General features: G+C 31.5%; 1 protein-coding gene across 1 annotated transcript in view; it reads left to right on the top strand.

Moving 5' to 3' along the window:
• Positions 1–13,931, top strand: part of LOC139481681 (uncharacterized) — an 80,400-nt gene continuing 66,469 nt past the window's right edge. Inside the window, exons 1-3 of the mRNA XM_071265147.1 lie at positions 1–143; positions 4,830–4,997; positions 6,503–6,615. Of these exons, the coding sequence (XP_071121248.1) occupies positions 59–143; positions 4,830–4,997; positions 6,503–6,615 (366 nt within the window). The 5' untranslated portion in view covers positions 1–58. The remainder of the gene's footprint in view (positions 144–4,829; positions 4,998–6,502; positions 6,616–13,931) is intronic.

The following is a 13,931-nucleotide window of genomic DNA, read 5'->3' on the forward strand; positions in this document are numbered from 1 at the left end:
AAAGCGTGTTTTAACGAAACTAAAATGATACACACATAAATTAAGAGACATATTAGAAATGGAGAAACACATTTCAAATGCTATTTTTTACATCTTTTATGTTATCACAGTTTTGCTAAACGTATTGGTTATCAATTCAGAAGGTAAGCCAGTATATACATCTTTTTAAGCTGAGTTAATATAGCAATGTATCTTGATGTTTTTGCTGATTTTATTCACAACTTTAACAAACACTTCTACTTCTTCGATGCAGTGCAGTCCTCTAATCTAATGTTATCACACAACAGTACCGGAATAATTTCAAACTTGACATACAACTTGTATAGGGACACATCAAATGTTGAAGACCGCCAGTTTCTCACGTTGTAACTTAGTTAAACAATATTTTAAACCCATTACACAAGCCCATCTTGAATTCCTCCATCTTCTGTATCAACCTGTGATGTTTCTCTTAAAGTATTCCCCTGTAGTCACATATTATGTTCACTTATGACAAAACGAAATAGAACATAAAATACCATTAACTATCAATAAGGAGATGGGTTATGATTTCCAATGTTACAACTAAATGTATCTATGTGAGATCACATGACACATCTTAATAACTGTTGATTTTGTGTGTTTCTGTTGTTCCGTTGTTTTTCTCTAATAGTTTATGCGTTTCATTCGGTTTTGTTTTGTGAACAGAATTTGTTTTCATAATCGATTAATAACAATTAATCAGCCTTCGACTCCTTTTGCTTTTAGCTATTTTATGACACGCAACAAAAATCTAATTGTATGCTGCATATCAAATGATTAAGCTTTACAAGGTTTAAAGTCCAGACATTTCTAATTTAGAGAAAATCAAACGTGAAAACCAACGATCGGGTACTTACTTAAGAGCAAATAAATAAGACGGACAGACAACAAAAAACCATAACCACTAGATTGCAAGACTAAAAATTGTAATATGCCCATACATGAAGTGTAGGGCTAATTGCGCGAAAAACGATATATGGTATCATTTATTTGCCAATGAAATAGTTATCCATCTGAATTCAAATGACGTCGATGAAAGCAGTTATGGATCACTGTTCGGCATTCAACAATTATTAAAACCCATGTTTCTGATATAGTCAGCTATGGAAAATATTTGTGACAGGAATGGCAAGTCACAACATATCGACAATATACACAAGTCAGTTGAAAAAGATTCGGCAGAACAAATCACAGTTACTATAAGGCAGTGTAATTCCTATTCAAACTAATTACATGTAAAAACTGATCATCTCATTTTTGCAAACCAAAAGGACTAAACAGACTCATAGAAAAAGAATGTAAAACTAGATAAACTACAAAGTAAGCTCTGTATATAGTTTTTATTTAATTAAATAATTTCCTTGAAACATCAAATTCAAATCATACAAACCATGAAATTAACGAGTCCCATAGAAATTTCAAAATATCATTCTTTAAAATTATGTCTTTTGAATATACCTGATAATACTCAGGATACTTGTTTGAGATCATATGATGCATCTACTAATTTAAACTTTTGAATACACATATATACTCACTACTATCTCCCTTCAACCATTTTAAAATAGTTTTACGTCCTTGAACAAAATTTATCAAGTGTTTTTTAATGGACATTAGTTAAAATCAAACTAGTTTTTGTTCTTAAATTTATAAAGAATTTTCTTTGTTTCGTCGCTCATTGTAACGAGAATCGATATCTATCTGATAATATATTTTACTTCTCGACTATTGTTTACTTTAATTGCATCATTGATTTGAAATGGAAAACATGATAAGGACCAAAAATTATCGTTTACACAGTTTTCATTACGGAAAAACTAACCCAACAAATCACATTTAGAAATAAAATAACCTACCAGTGACTGCACAACACCATACTCTCATGTGTTGTTCAGTCGCAAGATGAATATTTTTCGATATCTGAACCATTATCAATCAATTCGTGTTGCTCCAACGTCATCCACATGTCTGAAAACATATTTTGTTATTTCATATGATGTTAATTAAAACTATAAAGGTGTGTAATTCACGTGTGAAACTATCTGTTTTTATTTTTACTATAAAACCACAGTGTTAGTGCTACTTACTTGATAATGAAGAGAAGGGGAGTATGCTGTTTTAACATATATCCCAAAACAACCAATACATCAATAATAACCCGACTTCCCCCTCCTAAAAAAAATCGAAAAACAAAGACAAACGACAACGAACAACACATGATCAAGACTTTTACTAAGTGCAGGAAACAAATATGGTTTAAAAGGAATTATCCTTCAACATTAAAAGAAGTGTTAACATAGTAGTCTTATAATCTTTGGACATGTAATACAGTATACGATTTTACGAAACTGTAAGCTTATTTTCTGTTCATCAAGAACTGACAAATTAGTTTGTAGAATATTTGCTTTCAATCATATGCATGCAACAACAACCACATGTAATGTTTACATCGTCTCCATATGAAGCGTTTGATGTTTAGATGTAAGACACACGTTTTTTAATCACAGAAGATTTTTAAAATAGAGGAAAACTTTCACGTAACCTTTTAACGCATATATTATTATATGGATAGCCGCATAAAACAAAACACAATAATATTTTCATTTTCAACTGTACATACTAGCGAAGTAGATTTGAAGAGTAACTTGCCTTGTGCTGAAATGGCTATCTCAAGTTACATGTGTTGAATCTATTTCCGTGTTTTGACGAAAATAAAAAGATATAACATAAAGGTAAGGACATATTAGGAATAAAAAAAAAAAACTTCATATGCTAGTGCTAAAAAACTTCATATGCTAGTGCTTACATCTTGTATGTTAGCACAGTTCTGCTAAACGCATTGGTTACAAATCCAAAGGGTTAGTAAGTGTATACATCTCTTAAGCTGCGTTATTATGTCATTTTATTCTACCTTGAAGTTTCGGCTAATCGTATTCACAACTTTTATAAACTCGTATTAGTTTCAAACTTGACATACAAATAGTATAAGGACACCTAAATAGTTGAAGACTGTCGGTTGTTATCTATATTCCTCAGTTGAAATATACTTTAAATGTATTTCACAAGCTTATCTTGAATTCCTCCATCTCCTGTATGCCTCTAAGACCTTCCACTAAAAAAATACACGTGTAGTCACATGTGATGCTCAGTAATTAAATACAAGAGAACACAAAACATAAATGTGTCCAATAAGGAGATGGGGTATAATGTCTTTTGAGACAACTATCTACAAGGGATCAAAGGTTGAACAACTGTGCATTTTACGATCTGCATCAATAATCATTACATTTTGCATAGTAGGAGATTAAGCTATAAAAAGGGCCGTCACGGCTAAATGTGAAGAAAATCAAAAGTGAAAACCGATGGGCTTATGTTTGCCAATGTTTTTAAGAAAGAAGAGGTATATTCTTAACAAGAACTATCTTTAAAAAAGATATCCGACGTATTTGAATTTGAGTATATGTTTAAATCTATCATTTCGATAACCTTCAGAAGCACAAAGATACCTTTTAAATTTCTCTGTTTGTGTTCAGTATTCTGGGTCCTCGTATATTTCTGTTTTCATTCACCAAAACCCCGCGGAAATCTCACATGCGTAGGTGCGTTCTAAAAGTCATGGACGTTCGTACAACAAAGTTAACATTAAAATTTATATAATTGTCCCGAATAAACAGCTGTCACGGATGCAAAGAGCTATCGGAGAAACAATTATTTTAATAAAAATATAAATCTTTGTAAGATCTAGTTCAAATATTTATAGTTTTTCACTTGCTTTCCATCACGATATAATTAACGAGACGTTTTTTTCAAACACAACCAAATCACCCACCATGACATCATTTTGTCAATTCGCAGAAAGGATTTTCGAGCATGCGTATTCTGTTGCCATAGTTAAGCGTCCTTAAGTTCAAAGGGCACAAACCGAAACTATACCGACTACGTCGGAAAAATATTAGACAGTTAAAGGTAGCATAATGGGATCTTACAGGTAAACGATAGAACGGGTACAAAGATAGAATGATGTGTAACAACAACATTTTAAGAATAGAGCGAATATGACATAAACGCGAACGGCTACGAGGACCACAAATCGAACTGTAAGGTGAACACTACTTTGAACATAGTCGATTGCGCGAAAGGGAAGCAGAATATCAGAGGACTTTAAAGGTATACTAAACGTTTATCGCTCCGTGTTATCTGTACACCAGTATTTGTTAAGTACAAAGGTCGATTGGAGGATACACTTCATAAAATTAGACTACAGTGCAAATCAATCTCATAGTATGGATTATTATGGATCTTATATTAGAGGATAAAGGCTCTTATTCCCTGTCAGTGTTTTCTTTCCATGACCCACCAGTAAAAGGGAATATAGAGCAATTTCAGGGAATGTGAGATTATTTCGCGTGTGAAGCCAAAATGACAATTATATTACAATGGAATGTCCTGATTTCAACTTAAATTACACTAGTGGTCTTCGTTTTTGTTCTCAGGGTATATTACTAGTATACGGTTATATACCTTCTCAGGGCAACCATTCAGATTGCAGATATACATTTTTTACGCATACAATTAGTATTGTTAAAATAATTGACACTGACGAAGGCTATTTGTTAAGCCTAAATATTTGTCAACACGATTTAATAACAACATCTTCGTATAATACCAACTTATATTAGAACTGTTCTGCAATTGTTTAGACTTATATCTTTTTTTTCTTCAATTCTACACGATCCGATAATTTCAAATTTGCTATTTTGTACTTTTTATAGACTTATATATATATAATGTTTCTATTATTTATTTAGCGGAATTACCAGCCGGATATTTAACAAGTCGTAAATATACATGGACAGAAGCAAAAGATAGTTGCATAATGATTGGATTATTAGATAAAGTACAGGTTACTGACATTGGCAACCAATTAGGATGGATAAATGCTGCTGTAGAATATACCCCATGGGTTGAATATCTTAGTAAGTATCACTATCAGATTGTGTTGACACATATATGCTAAACTCTATTTAAATTATATTTAATTCATTATATGACATACAACTGCTCCTACTTTCCTACAACCTTTTTTAATATATTTTTTTTATACTGTTTAAACTTGATAAAAAGTGATACAAAACTACTTAAATTTAGGCAATTTATATTTGTCTGAGATCATATAACGAAGTTGTACCAGGATGCCTGTAATACATTGACGTAACTGTGTTTTAGTACGACAACGTACTGAAAGACTTGTAATCACAAAGTTCAATGAAAAAAATCAAACTTAAACGTAATGTCGTCAAATATGCCAGTTGTAAATGTATTTTCAGACATTAGTTTTCAACCTCCTTATTTTCAACCATTTTTACGGTAAAATAAACATAGATACGGATGTAAATGTGAATCAACATTTAGGATGTATGTGCAAAATACACGAAAATTGCATGCCTTTCATTCTTACTGAACAATTTGCCGGGTAATTTAATGAATGTACATATGAAAAAGAAGATGTGGTATGATTGCCAATGAGACAACTGTCCACAAGAGACTAAAATGACACAGACATTAACAACTATAGGTCACATTACGGCCTTCAACAATGAACAAAGCCCATACCGCATAGTCAGCTATAAAAGGCCCTGATAAGACAATGTAAAACAATTGAAACGAGAAAACTTACGGCCTTATTTATATAAAAACAAATGAATGTTCATTTTGGAAATATATAACTCGACAATGGTGTACGTAGAAAATTATTCTGAAAACAAAGCGTAAGGTGCAATACACAACACTGATAAAACAAAAATGTACGTCAAATTAAAGCGAGCATATTTATGGATATATTTATGATTTAAAAGCAAAAAAACTATAGTAGAAAAATAAAATCTGCAAACAACAAAAATGTTAATTTCAATTCTGTATTTTTTTATTATCTTGAATAGTATATTAGGAAGGTTAAGGAAAATAATTCTGTAGGCATTTAGTGCTTCCGATGCGTTATTCTGGATTAATCTTCACCAAGGATGCTCAAACATTGTTTATTAGGTCTTTCCACTTTTCTGTGGAAAGACCTATTGGTTTTCTTCTGAATTTGTTTTTAGGTCTTTCTACTTTTTTTACGTTATCAATGGGAACGTAATTATGTTTAGTTTATGTGTGAGTTACACTAACACAAAACCGAGTTTAGGTCAATGTGAACACGGCCTAATTCTATCAAAATTTAAAATGCAGGTTTTTATTTTCGAAACGTAGTCTGCCTCTTGTTTCGTAATAATAAACACTTCGCAGATGTGTTGCAATTTACATTAGGGGGTCATATTACGTACTCGTATCGCAGTAGTCACAGGTCTGACTATTGAACCGAGAGATCGATTGGAGAACCTTTAAACCCAACTGTTTTCATTTCTATGATCGTCTGTTTATGTCTTGTTATAATATGTCTACATTCATTTTTGTATTGATAATTAATTACTACTTATTTCAGAATGCAACCATGTAAAACCACAGTACATAGCGAAAGAGAAATCTGTTCCATTTGGTGATCAGTTGTTGCAATGCTTACAGTTTTGTGAAGAATATCGCTTTATTGGATTGCAGGTAGAGATATTATTTTCAGTTTATATGCATTAAAGATAGACAAATATGTATCTGGTTTTTCGAAATCTGTGTTACATACATAATGTAGCGTGTATTTTCTCCCTAGTGTAACATTCATAAGTATTTGTTATTTAACATATGTATGACTTAGTAGTGAACTTATTCACCAATTTAAAAATCAAAATCTACATGATAACGAAATCAGGCGCAGCCAACATTTACTTTATACGGCAGAGCTTTATACGCAGTAATAAGTAAAAAAACGTTGTCAGGTTATTTTCGATCTATGAGTTCAAATGTCCCTCTGGTATCTTTCTGTCCCTCTTTCCTTTACCCGATCGAATGTTTTTAAGTATTTGTAAATTCACAACTTGTAAACTAATGATTTAAAGAGTCAATCCATACAAGCGTTAATATAGTTAAGGACTAACTAAACATATTAATTGTTATTTTAATCACTCAAATTAGTGCAAACTTAATTGACAAGCACAACAATACCGTGAACTAAATAGTGAGCCTGAAAATGCATATTTGTCATTTGTCGAAACCTAATGTAAGTGATGATTGTGACATTTGGTTCAATGAGATACTGCAATCAACTGAATAAATAAAATATGGATAATTTAGGTAGAGGTTATCACTGTTTCTAAACTACACAGGCAAAATTTGCTCGGACTCGATGGTATCTAACATCCGGCACAATGACGGAACACCAATAGACAAAAGAAAGGTAGGTTTCTCCTTATTTTTTTATTTTTTTTATGATATCGAAAAATATATATACATATACAACTATTTTCTATTGTGAGATGCAATATTTTCTACAACCGTTCTATATTAACGGAGAAATAAGTCAAAATGCATGTCAAAATGACGAATTGGGTGAACCTTGCCTCGAAATTGTTTAATTTCTCGTTAAATTGTTCACATTGTACGGAAAGAAAGGTACGGGAAGATAGATATTGACACGGAGATTGCAAATTTAGTTATTATGAGCATTTCAATAATTGTATTTCTGTGTATGGAACGAAAGAAAAGGTCATGTCAAATTAAAATTACCCGGTTTCGTCAATGTTGTTACTACACAATTACCCGGTTTCGTCTATATATATCACCTGGTTTGTTTTTGTTTTTTGAACAAACAATTTATGAAAAGAAACTTTGGCATGGATCTGAACATTGTCTTTCGAGAATTTAAATATATATTTATTGTAAAGTAAACTTGGCGTGTTAAAATCTATTTTAAACGGGCACTTTTGGACATAGTTAATTATGATAATACACATTTTCCTAATGAAAGGCGTACCCTTACTTCACTTAACTTCAAACTAATTTTAAATGGGATATAAATACTGAATAGCAAACACTGGTATCTAATTATTTTGTAACATTATTATATTTTCTTTGTTTATAATAGTAGTATGTAAAGATGAAAAATAAAAGGATGTGTTTTGATTGTGCCATAATTTTAATTTACTATACTTTATTATATACACTTAGTTTACAATATTTACTATCAATTATTAATACATTTATGCATTCAATCATTGACGAACAGTCCCAAACCGACTATAGTTTATACTGTTCTGCACAAATTAATCATGCATGCAGTCCTGTCAGATTTTCTGGTACTATATATACTGTGTTACTTGCGCACTAAAGCGAGTTTTCACACTTAAGCATCCATAACATAGCAGTGAAATTTGTAACTTTCTCCCCGTTTCTGGTAGGCACATTTATTTTCATAGGCATGTTTTTCACATTATTTTTACAGTTCAAATTCATTTTTTGTACAGTTCAAATTCAATTAAAACTTCAAGATAACTTTCGAAAACAATATCTGACAGTTTTGTATTTTCAATGTGAATAAAAGTTGGTTAGCAAAACATGACCGTCATTTATATCTAGGTCTTATTAAGAAGAAGTGACGGTAACCACGTATCCCATAAACATTGACAATGAGACAACTTTCTTTTAGACACAAAAATTATGTTGAATTAATCAAGTTTAGGTCAGCGTATGCCTTAAACAATGAGAAAAACACACAAACTGCATGAAAGCAAGCTAAAACAGGGCCCTAAATTATAAATGTAAAACAATTCAAACAAGAAAACTACCTGCCTATTTTATGTTCAAAAGGCATATGGTATAAAGCAACCAAAGACAGCCATGGAATTACAAGCGTGTGATTTGGGAATGGACTGAGTCAAAGTGTTGTCGCTGACACAAACAGTACAACAAAATACAAATAATTAAAATTGATGAAAAAACCTTTACTCGTCCGATGACAGAGCCTGTATAGTAAATGCGCGATGTGTGCCAAAACTTGTATCATAGTTAAAATTATCCCTTAAATATAATAAATATACAAGTATTCGCAGTTTACTATGATGTCCACTATCACTGAACTAGTATAAATATTTATTAAGGGGCCAGCTAAAGGACGCCACCGGATGCGGGAGTTTCTCGCTTCATTGAAGACCCATTGTGGACTTCGGCTGTTTTCTGCTCTATGGTCGGGTTATTGTCGCTTGGAATTTGTATGAACTTTTCATGTTGATAGACATTTTTAAAAAATACGTCCACTTTGAAATAAACTGAATCCGTCTGTCCGTATATATTGTCAAAATATATTGACCAACGTCAGTGTACGATCATCATAACACAATGGTGACAGTACAGACTCGTTTTTTTTTTAGTAATGTTAACAAAATAATTATTATTGAATTTTGTCGATGACCTGAGACTATTATACTATTATACTAATTTGTACATAGCAGTATAGTTACAATAAGGGATAAAAAAAAATATTTTAATGCATGGTAGTTGTAATCCTACATTCATTTCTATGTTGATTATGCGTGCATATACAGTTGTTTTATTATCAACGTTTATCCTTAACAAGATTTATTTTTAACGATTGTAGAAAAGATTACATACATAGAATGATTAGATTACTTATAAAGGTGTCCATCCTTTTGTGCGAGAAAATCACATATCAATTGTGTGTTTCGATTTTTAAGACCGTAAACTTTAATTTCAAATTTAAACATGATCAACATATTTTCCCATAACTCATATAGAAATCGCATATTTAGAGAGCTTTAATCTGAATATATTGTTAAAACATTTCGGAATGCAAAGTACATTAAAATATTTTTGTTCTATAAGAGTAGGAATTCAAGTTTTTGCTTATTATTTATTTGAATCTGAGACTCATATAAATAATAAGCCGTTGTCCGGTGAACGAATTTGTTTTCCAACGACACACAAAACTCCTTTTGAACGCTGAAGTTAAATACTCAATTATAATGTAATGCGATTATGATTTTTTTTTATTTGACCAAACCGGGTTATGCATTTTGAAATCTATGACGAAACCGGGTTGTATACATTGACGAAACCGGCCAGTTCCATTTTGACATGACCCATTTCTTTCGTTTCATACACAGAGATACAATTATGGAGATGCTCATAATAACTAAATTTGCAATCTCCGTGGCAATATCTATCTTCCCGTACCTTTCTTTCCGTACAATGTGAACAATTTAACGAGAAATTAAACAATTTCGAGGCAAGGTTCACTCAGTTCGTCATTTTGACATGCATTTTGACTTAGTTCTCCGTTAATATAGAACGGTTGTAGAAAATATTGCATCTCACAATAGAAAATAGTTGTATATGTATATACATGTATATTCTTCGATATCATAAAAAAAAATAAAAAAATAAGGAGAAACCTACCTTTCTTTTGTCTATTGGTGTTCCGTCATTGTGCCGGATGTAAGATACCATCGAGTCCGAGCAAATTTTGCCGGTGTGGTTTAGACACAGTGGTTATCACTTAGAAAACAAAACGTATAATTGAGGGGCTATGTTGCGTTTCTTCGTTATTCCATTTTAGGTGTGCCTCAAATAAGCAAACAAAATAACGCAAGGGGTATTTTATGTTGGAAAATAAGTCCACCAAACATAAAACAAATGCTTCCAGTAAAACATCAATATCCCGCTGTTAAATTTAAATTAAAAATACTGTTTGTTTTAGTTCAATTGGTGTAAGTGTAAAGTATAGAACGCTTTGATTTCTTAGCACTTTTAAATGTAGTCATACATAGAACGGTATAATTTATTATTCATTTTGCGTTTTGTGTCGTTATACTGTAATTTAAGAGTTAGGTGTTTTTCTTCTGTTGGGTTTATAAAATAATCTAAATTAGATCTTTGAGAAAAATGACGAGACGTTCTTTGACAACGCCCTTGCTCATTTTTTTTTGCTCAGACACCGATGACGTTTTTCAAAATCTGAGTAGCAACTGCAAGATCTTGTATGTTATATGGGTTGAGACAAAAATACTCCATTCACAGATAACATTTTGTTATTGCTGCAAATCCTAAAGCAGCAGCAAACATCATCAAAAGTGTGAAATGATCATAGCAGGATCCACTGGAGCAGCCACAGTGTGTTACAGGCAAACCCACAAAAATGCATCTCCAATAAAAAAAAACACAGTAATCTCCCAACAATTTGTAAATTTGACACATAATGTTAAAAACTGAGAACCATAGACCACATATACCTAACTTAGAGATTCTGAAACACGAATGTTCGGATAATCAAAGTCCACACCTATTAAAAATAGAATATGAAAAATATTTAAGCATGCGCAATATTTATTCAATGGCTTCCATATTTCGATTTTAGTCACCTCACGGTATGTATAGTGTTTGGCTAAGATTGTGGTTTTCGAGTGATTTGATCGTGCTTTTTCGAGTGTGACCACTTTTGTTCGAGTGAATATGAACAAAAATGTAAAAAAACAGACCTCCTTTCTAACAAGACGTGATATAGACGCTTGAGTTTAATATACAAAGTTATATTATGTATGATAGTATTTGATATTGAAAGACATTACTTATCCGACATTATTTTTCGTATAAAAAGTTAAAATTAGCCTTAAAATGCTTTAATTCCAAAATACAGAATAAAGCCATTTCTATACACATAACACTGATAATATTGAAGGAAATTCATAAACGGAATCTATATATCCCTAAAAAAACACACTTTACAAAAATTCTTTTTTTTTTTTTTTTGCATTGAAAAAGATATTTTGAGACTTAATTCATTTCTTGATATTCGGGTTTATTCGAGAGCAGTCCGGGCTTTTCGAGTGTGTCCAATTTATTTCGAGTTATTATACAAATTGCCAATAGCTTAAAATGTTATGTGTCAGTGTGTTTACGTTTAAAAACAATACACAAAGGTTCAAATTAAGTACCTTAATTCCAGGCATGAACCAATGCATTCGTCAGTTTGATTATGGTGTTCTAACATTTACATGTTCAAAACATTTGTTCATTTGTATATAAATTGTTGTTTGTCATATCTTATACCTTACATGTACAGTACAAATGTATATACTTGTGATGTCAACAATATAATGTAAGCACAGATAATTTGGATTGAGACGTATATACATATAGTTTGCATTACTGGTGAGCTATTCATTTCATTGTTAATTATGTATAAAATCTAATTTAAATGTTTTTGTCAATTAGAATAGAAATGAGGCGGATTAAGTATGTCTGTGGTTATTTTTTCATTTTTTATTCGTGGATTATTTGTATTGGGGCGAGGGGCAGACCTCCTGAATGTGTTTTTTATTACATAGCATTTTTCTGATTTGTCTTTGCTATCCAGTACTGAGGTTTCTGACTCCGCTTTTTAATTAACAGCTGCGCCATGGTGGCATGATACACCTGCCACATTTTCAAAGTTCATTTCTGTTATGCATGGTTGTGTCTTATGAACTATTTATTGAATAAATAATCATTTATCGAATAACACTACACGGGGTTTGATATGAAAAAGTTATACGAAAATCTGAGTTACTTTGATCAGCTCGTTATTGGTGACCTTCAAAGGTTACGAAGATGTTCATTGCGTGTGCAAAATACTAGCACAATGATTCGCAGAATTTTCAATTTAACACAATGGGAGTGTTGACCATATTAAGACAACTCTCTTTTTTCAATTGAAATAGTAATAATAAACTCGCCACAGGTTCGTTTATTATCAAATTGAAATTAAATAACTCGGGTTGATATCAAGCGAAATCCATTCTCACTCGTTACCAAAACCTATAATTAATTTCTCAATGTAAAAAAATAATAAAAAACTAAAGGAAGATTAATTTAATCTATATAGATCAGTCACTAAAATTTAAAAACAGTGTCCAAAAACTGTAAAGTCACTCCTTTGTAGCTCAACTGGCCCAAAAGGATCAAGTTAGATTTCTCCTCACCTGGTTTTCGTCGTTGTCTGTCATCGTCGTCCGTTAACTCAGTTTTACAAAAATCTTCTCCTCTGAAACTACTTGACCAAGTTCATTGTAGATAGAGATAACTGTAAACGGCAAGAATGTTCCGTAAAATAATATCTACAAGCACTTCACCACCACCAAAACAGAGAATTTCCATGAATTCTATTCCTGTCTTTAATTTTGAAGGGTGTCCTTTGTTAAACATGCACTACAGCAAAAAAAAAAAAAAAAAAAAAAAAAACAAGGTGAGTGACACAGGCTCTTTGATACTCTAGATTGTTTGATAAATACCCATAATTCGGAAACGTAAAATCTAAAATTTATAAAATTCGAAAGTGCGATACCTCAATAGATAGACAATTAACCGAAGTTTCATGTACACTGGTTGCAGCGTTTTTGATTTTTTGTCCTCCATGCTGATGATGGACGGATGATGAACTAGGTACCATAATATGTCCCGTATAAAAAAAACACACGGTTCACCACGAAATTTTTTATTTACTTTGACAACAAAAGTACCATGAAATGAAGATGAAAAAAATTATGATAACCCTGTACTATGTTCTAAAGAACTTTTTATAAAGGATCCATTATGTCTTATCTAATACTGGAAAGTTGTGGTAGAACGTTTTCCGAACAGAAAATTTGCATTTAATTCAAAAAGTGAAATTTTTGTTATCAATGTAGTAATATTTGCTTGTGATTTATATTGAGAATATATCATATTTTCATTCATTTAATTACAGGTATAAACTAGAAAAGCCATTTTCTAAAGTTAATGATACCTATTTTCTTACATGTGTATTAAAATTTTCATTAAAAAACCTGGACCATTTGTCTAAAAACCCGCACAATTTCACAGTTGCTTTCGAAAAAAAACGGACTATAATAAACAATGAAATTTTTGGTTAAATATAAGGAAATTGTGCTTTTTTAATTATCAAAACATGTAAAGTAGTAATGTAAAAAGCTATAATAATTACGAAACAGCTG

This window comes from Mytilus edulis, chromosome 7, assembly GCF_963676685.1.
Source record: "Mytilus edulis chromosome 7, xbMytEdul2.2, whole genome shotgun sequence".
NCBI classification, from domain to species: Eukaryota; Metazoa; Mollusca; class Bivalvia; order Mytilida; family Mytilidae; genus Mytilus; species Mytilus edulis.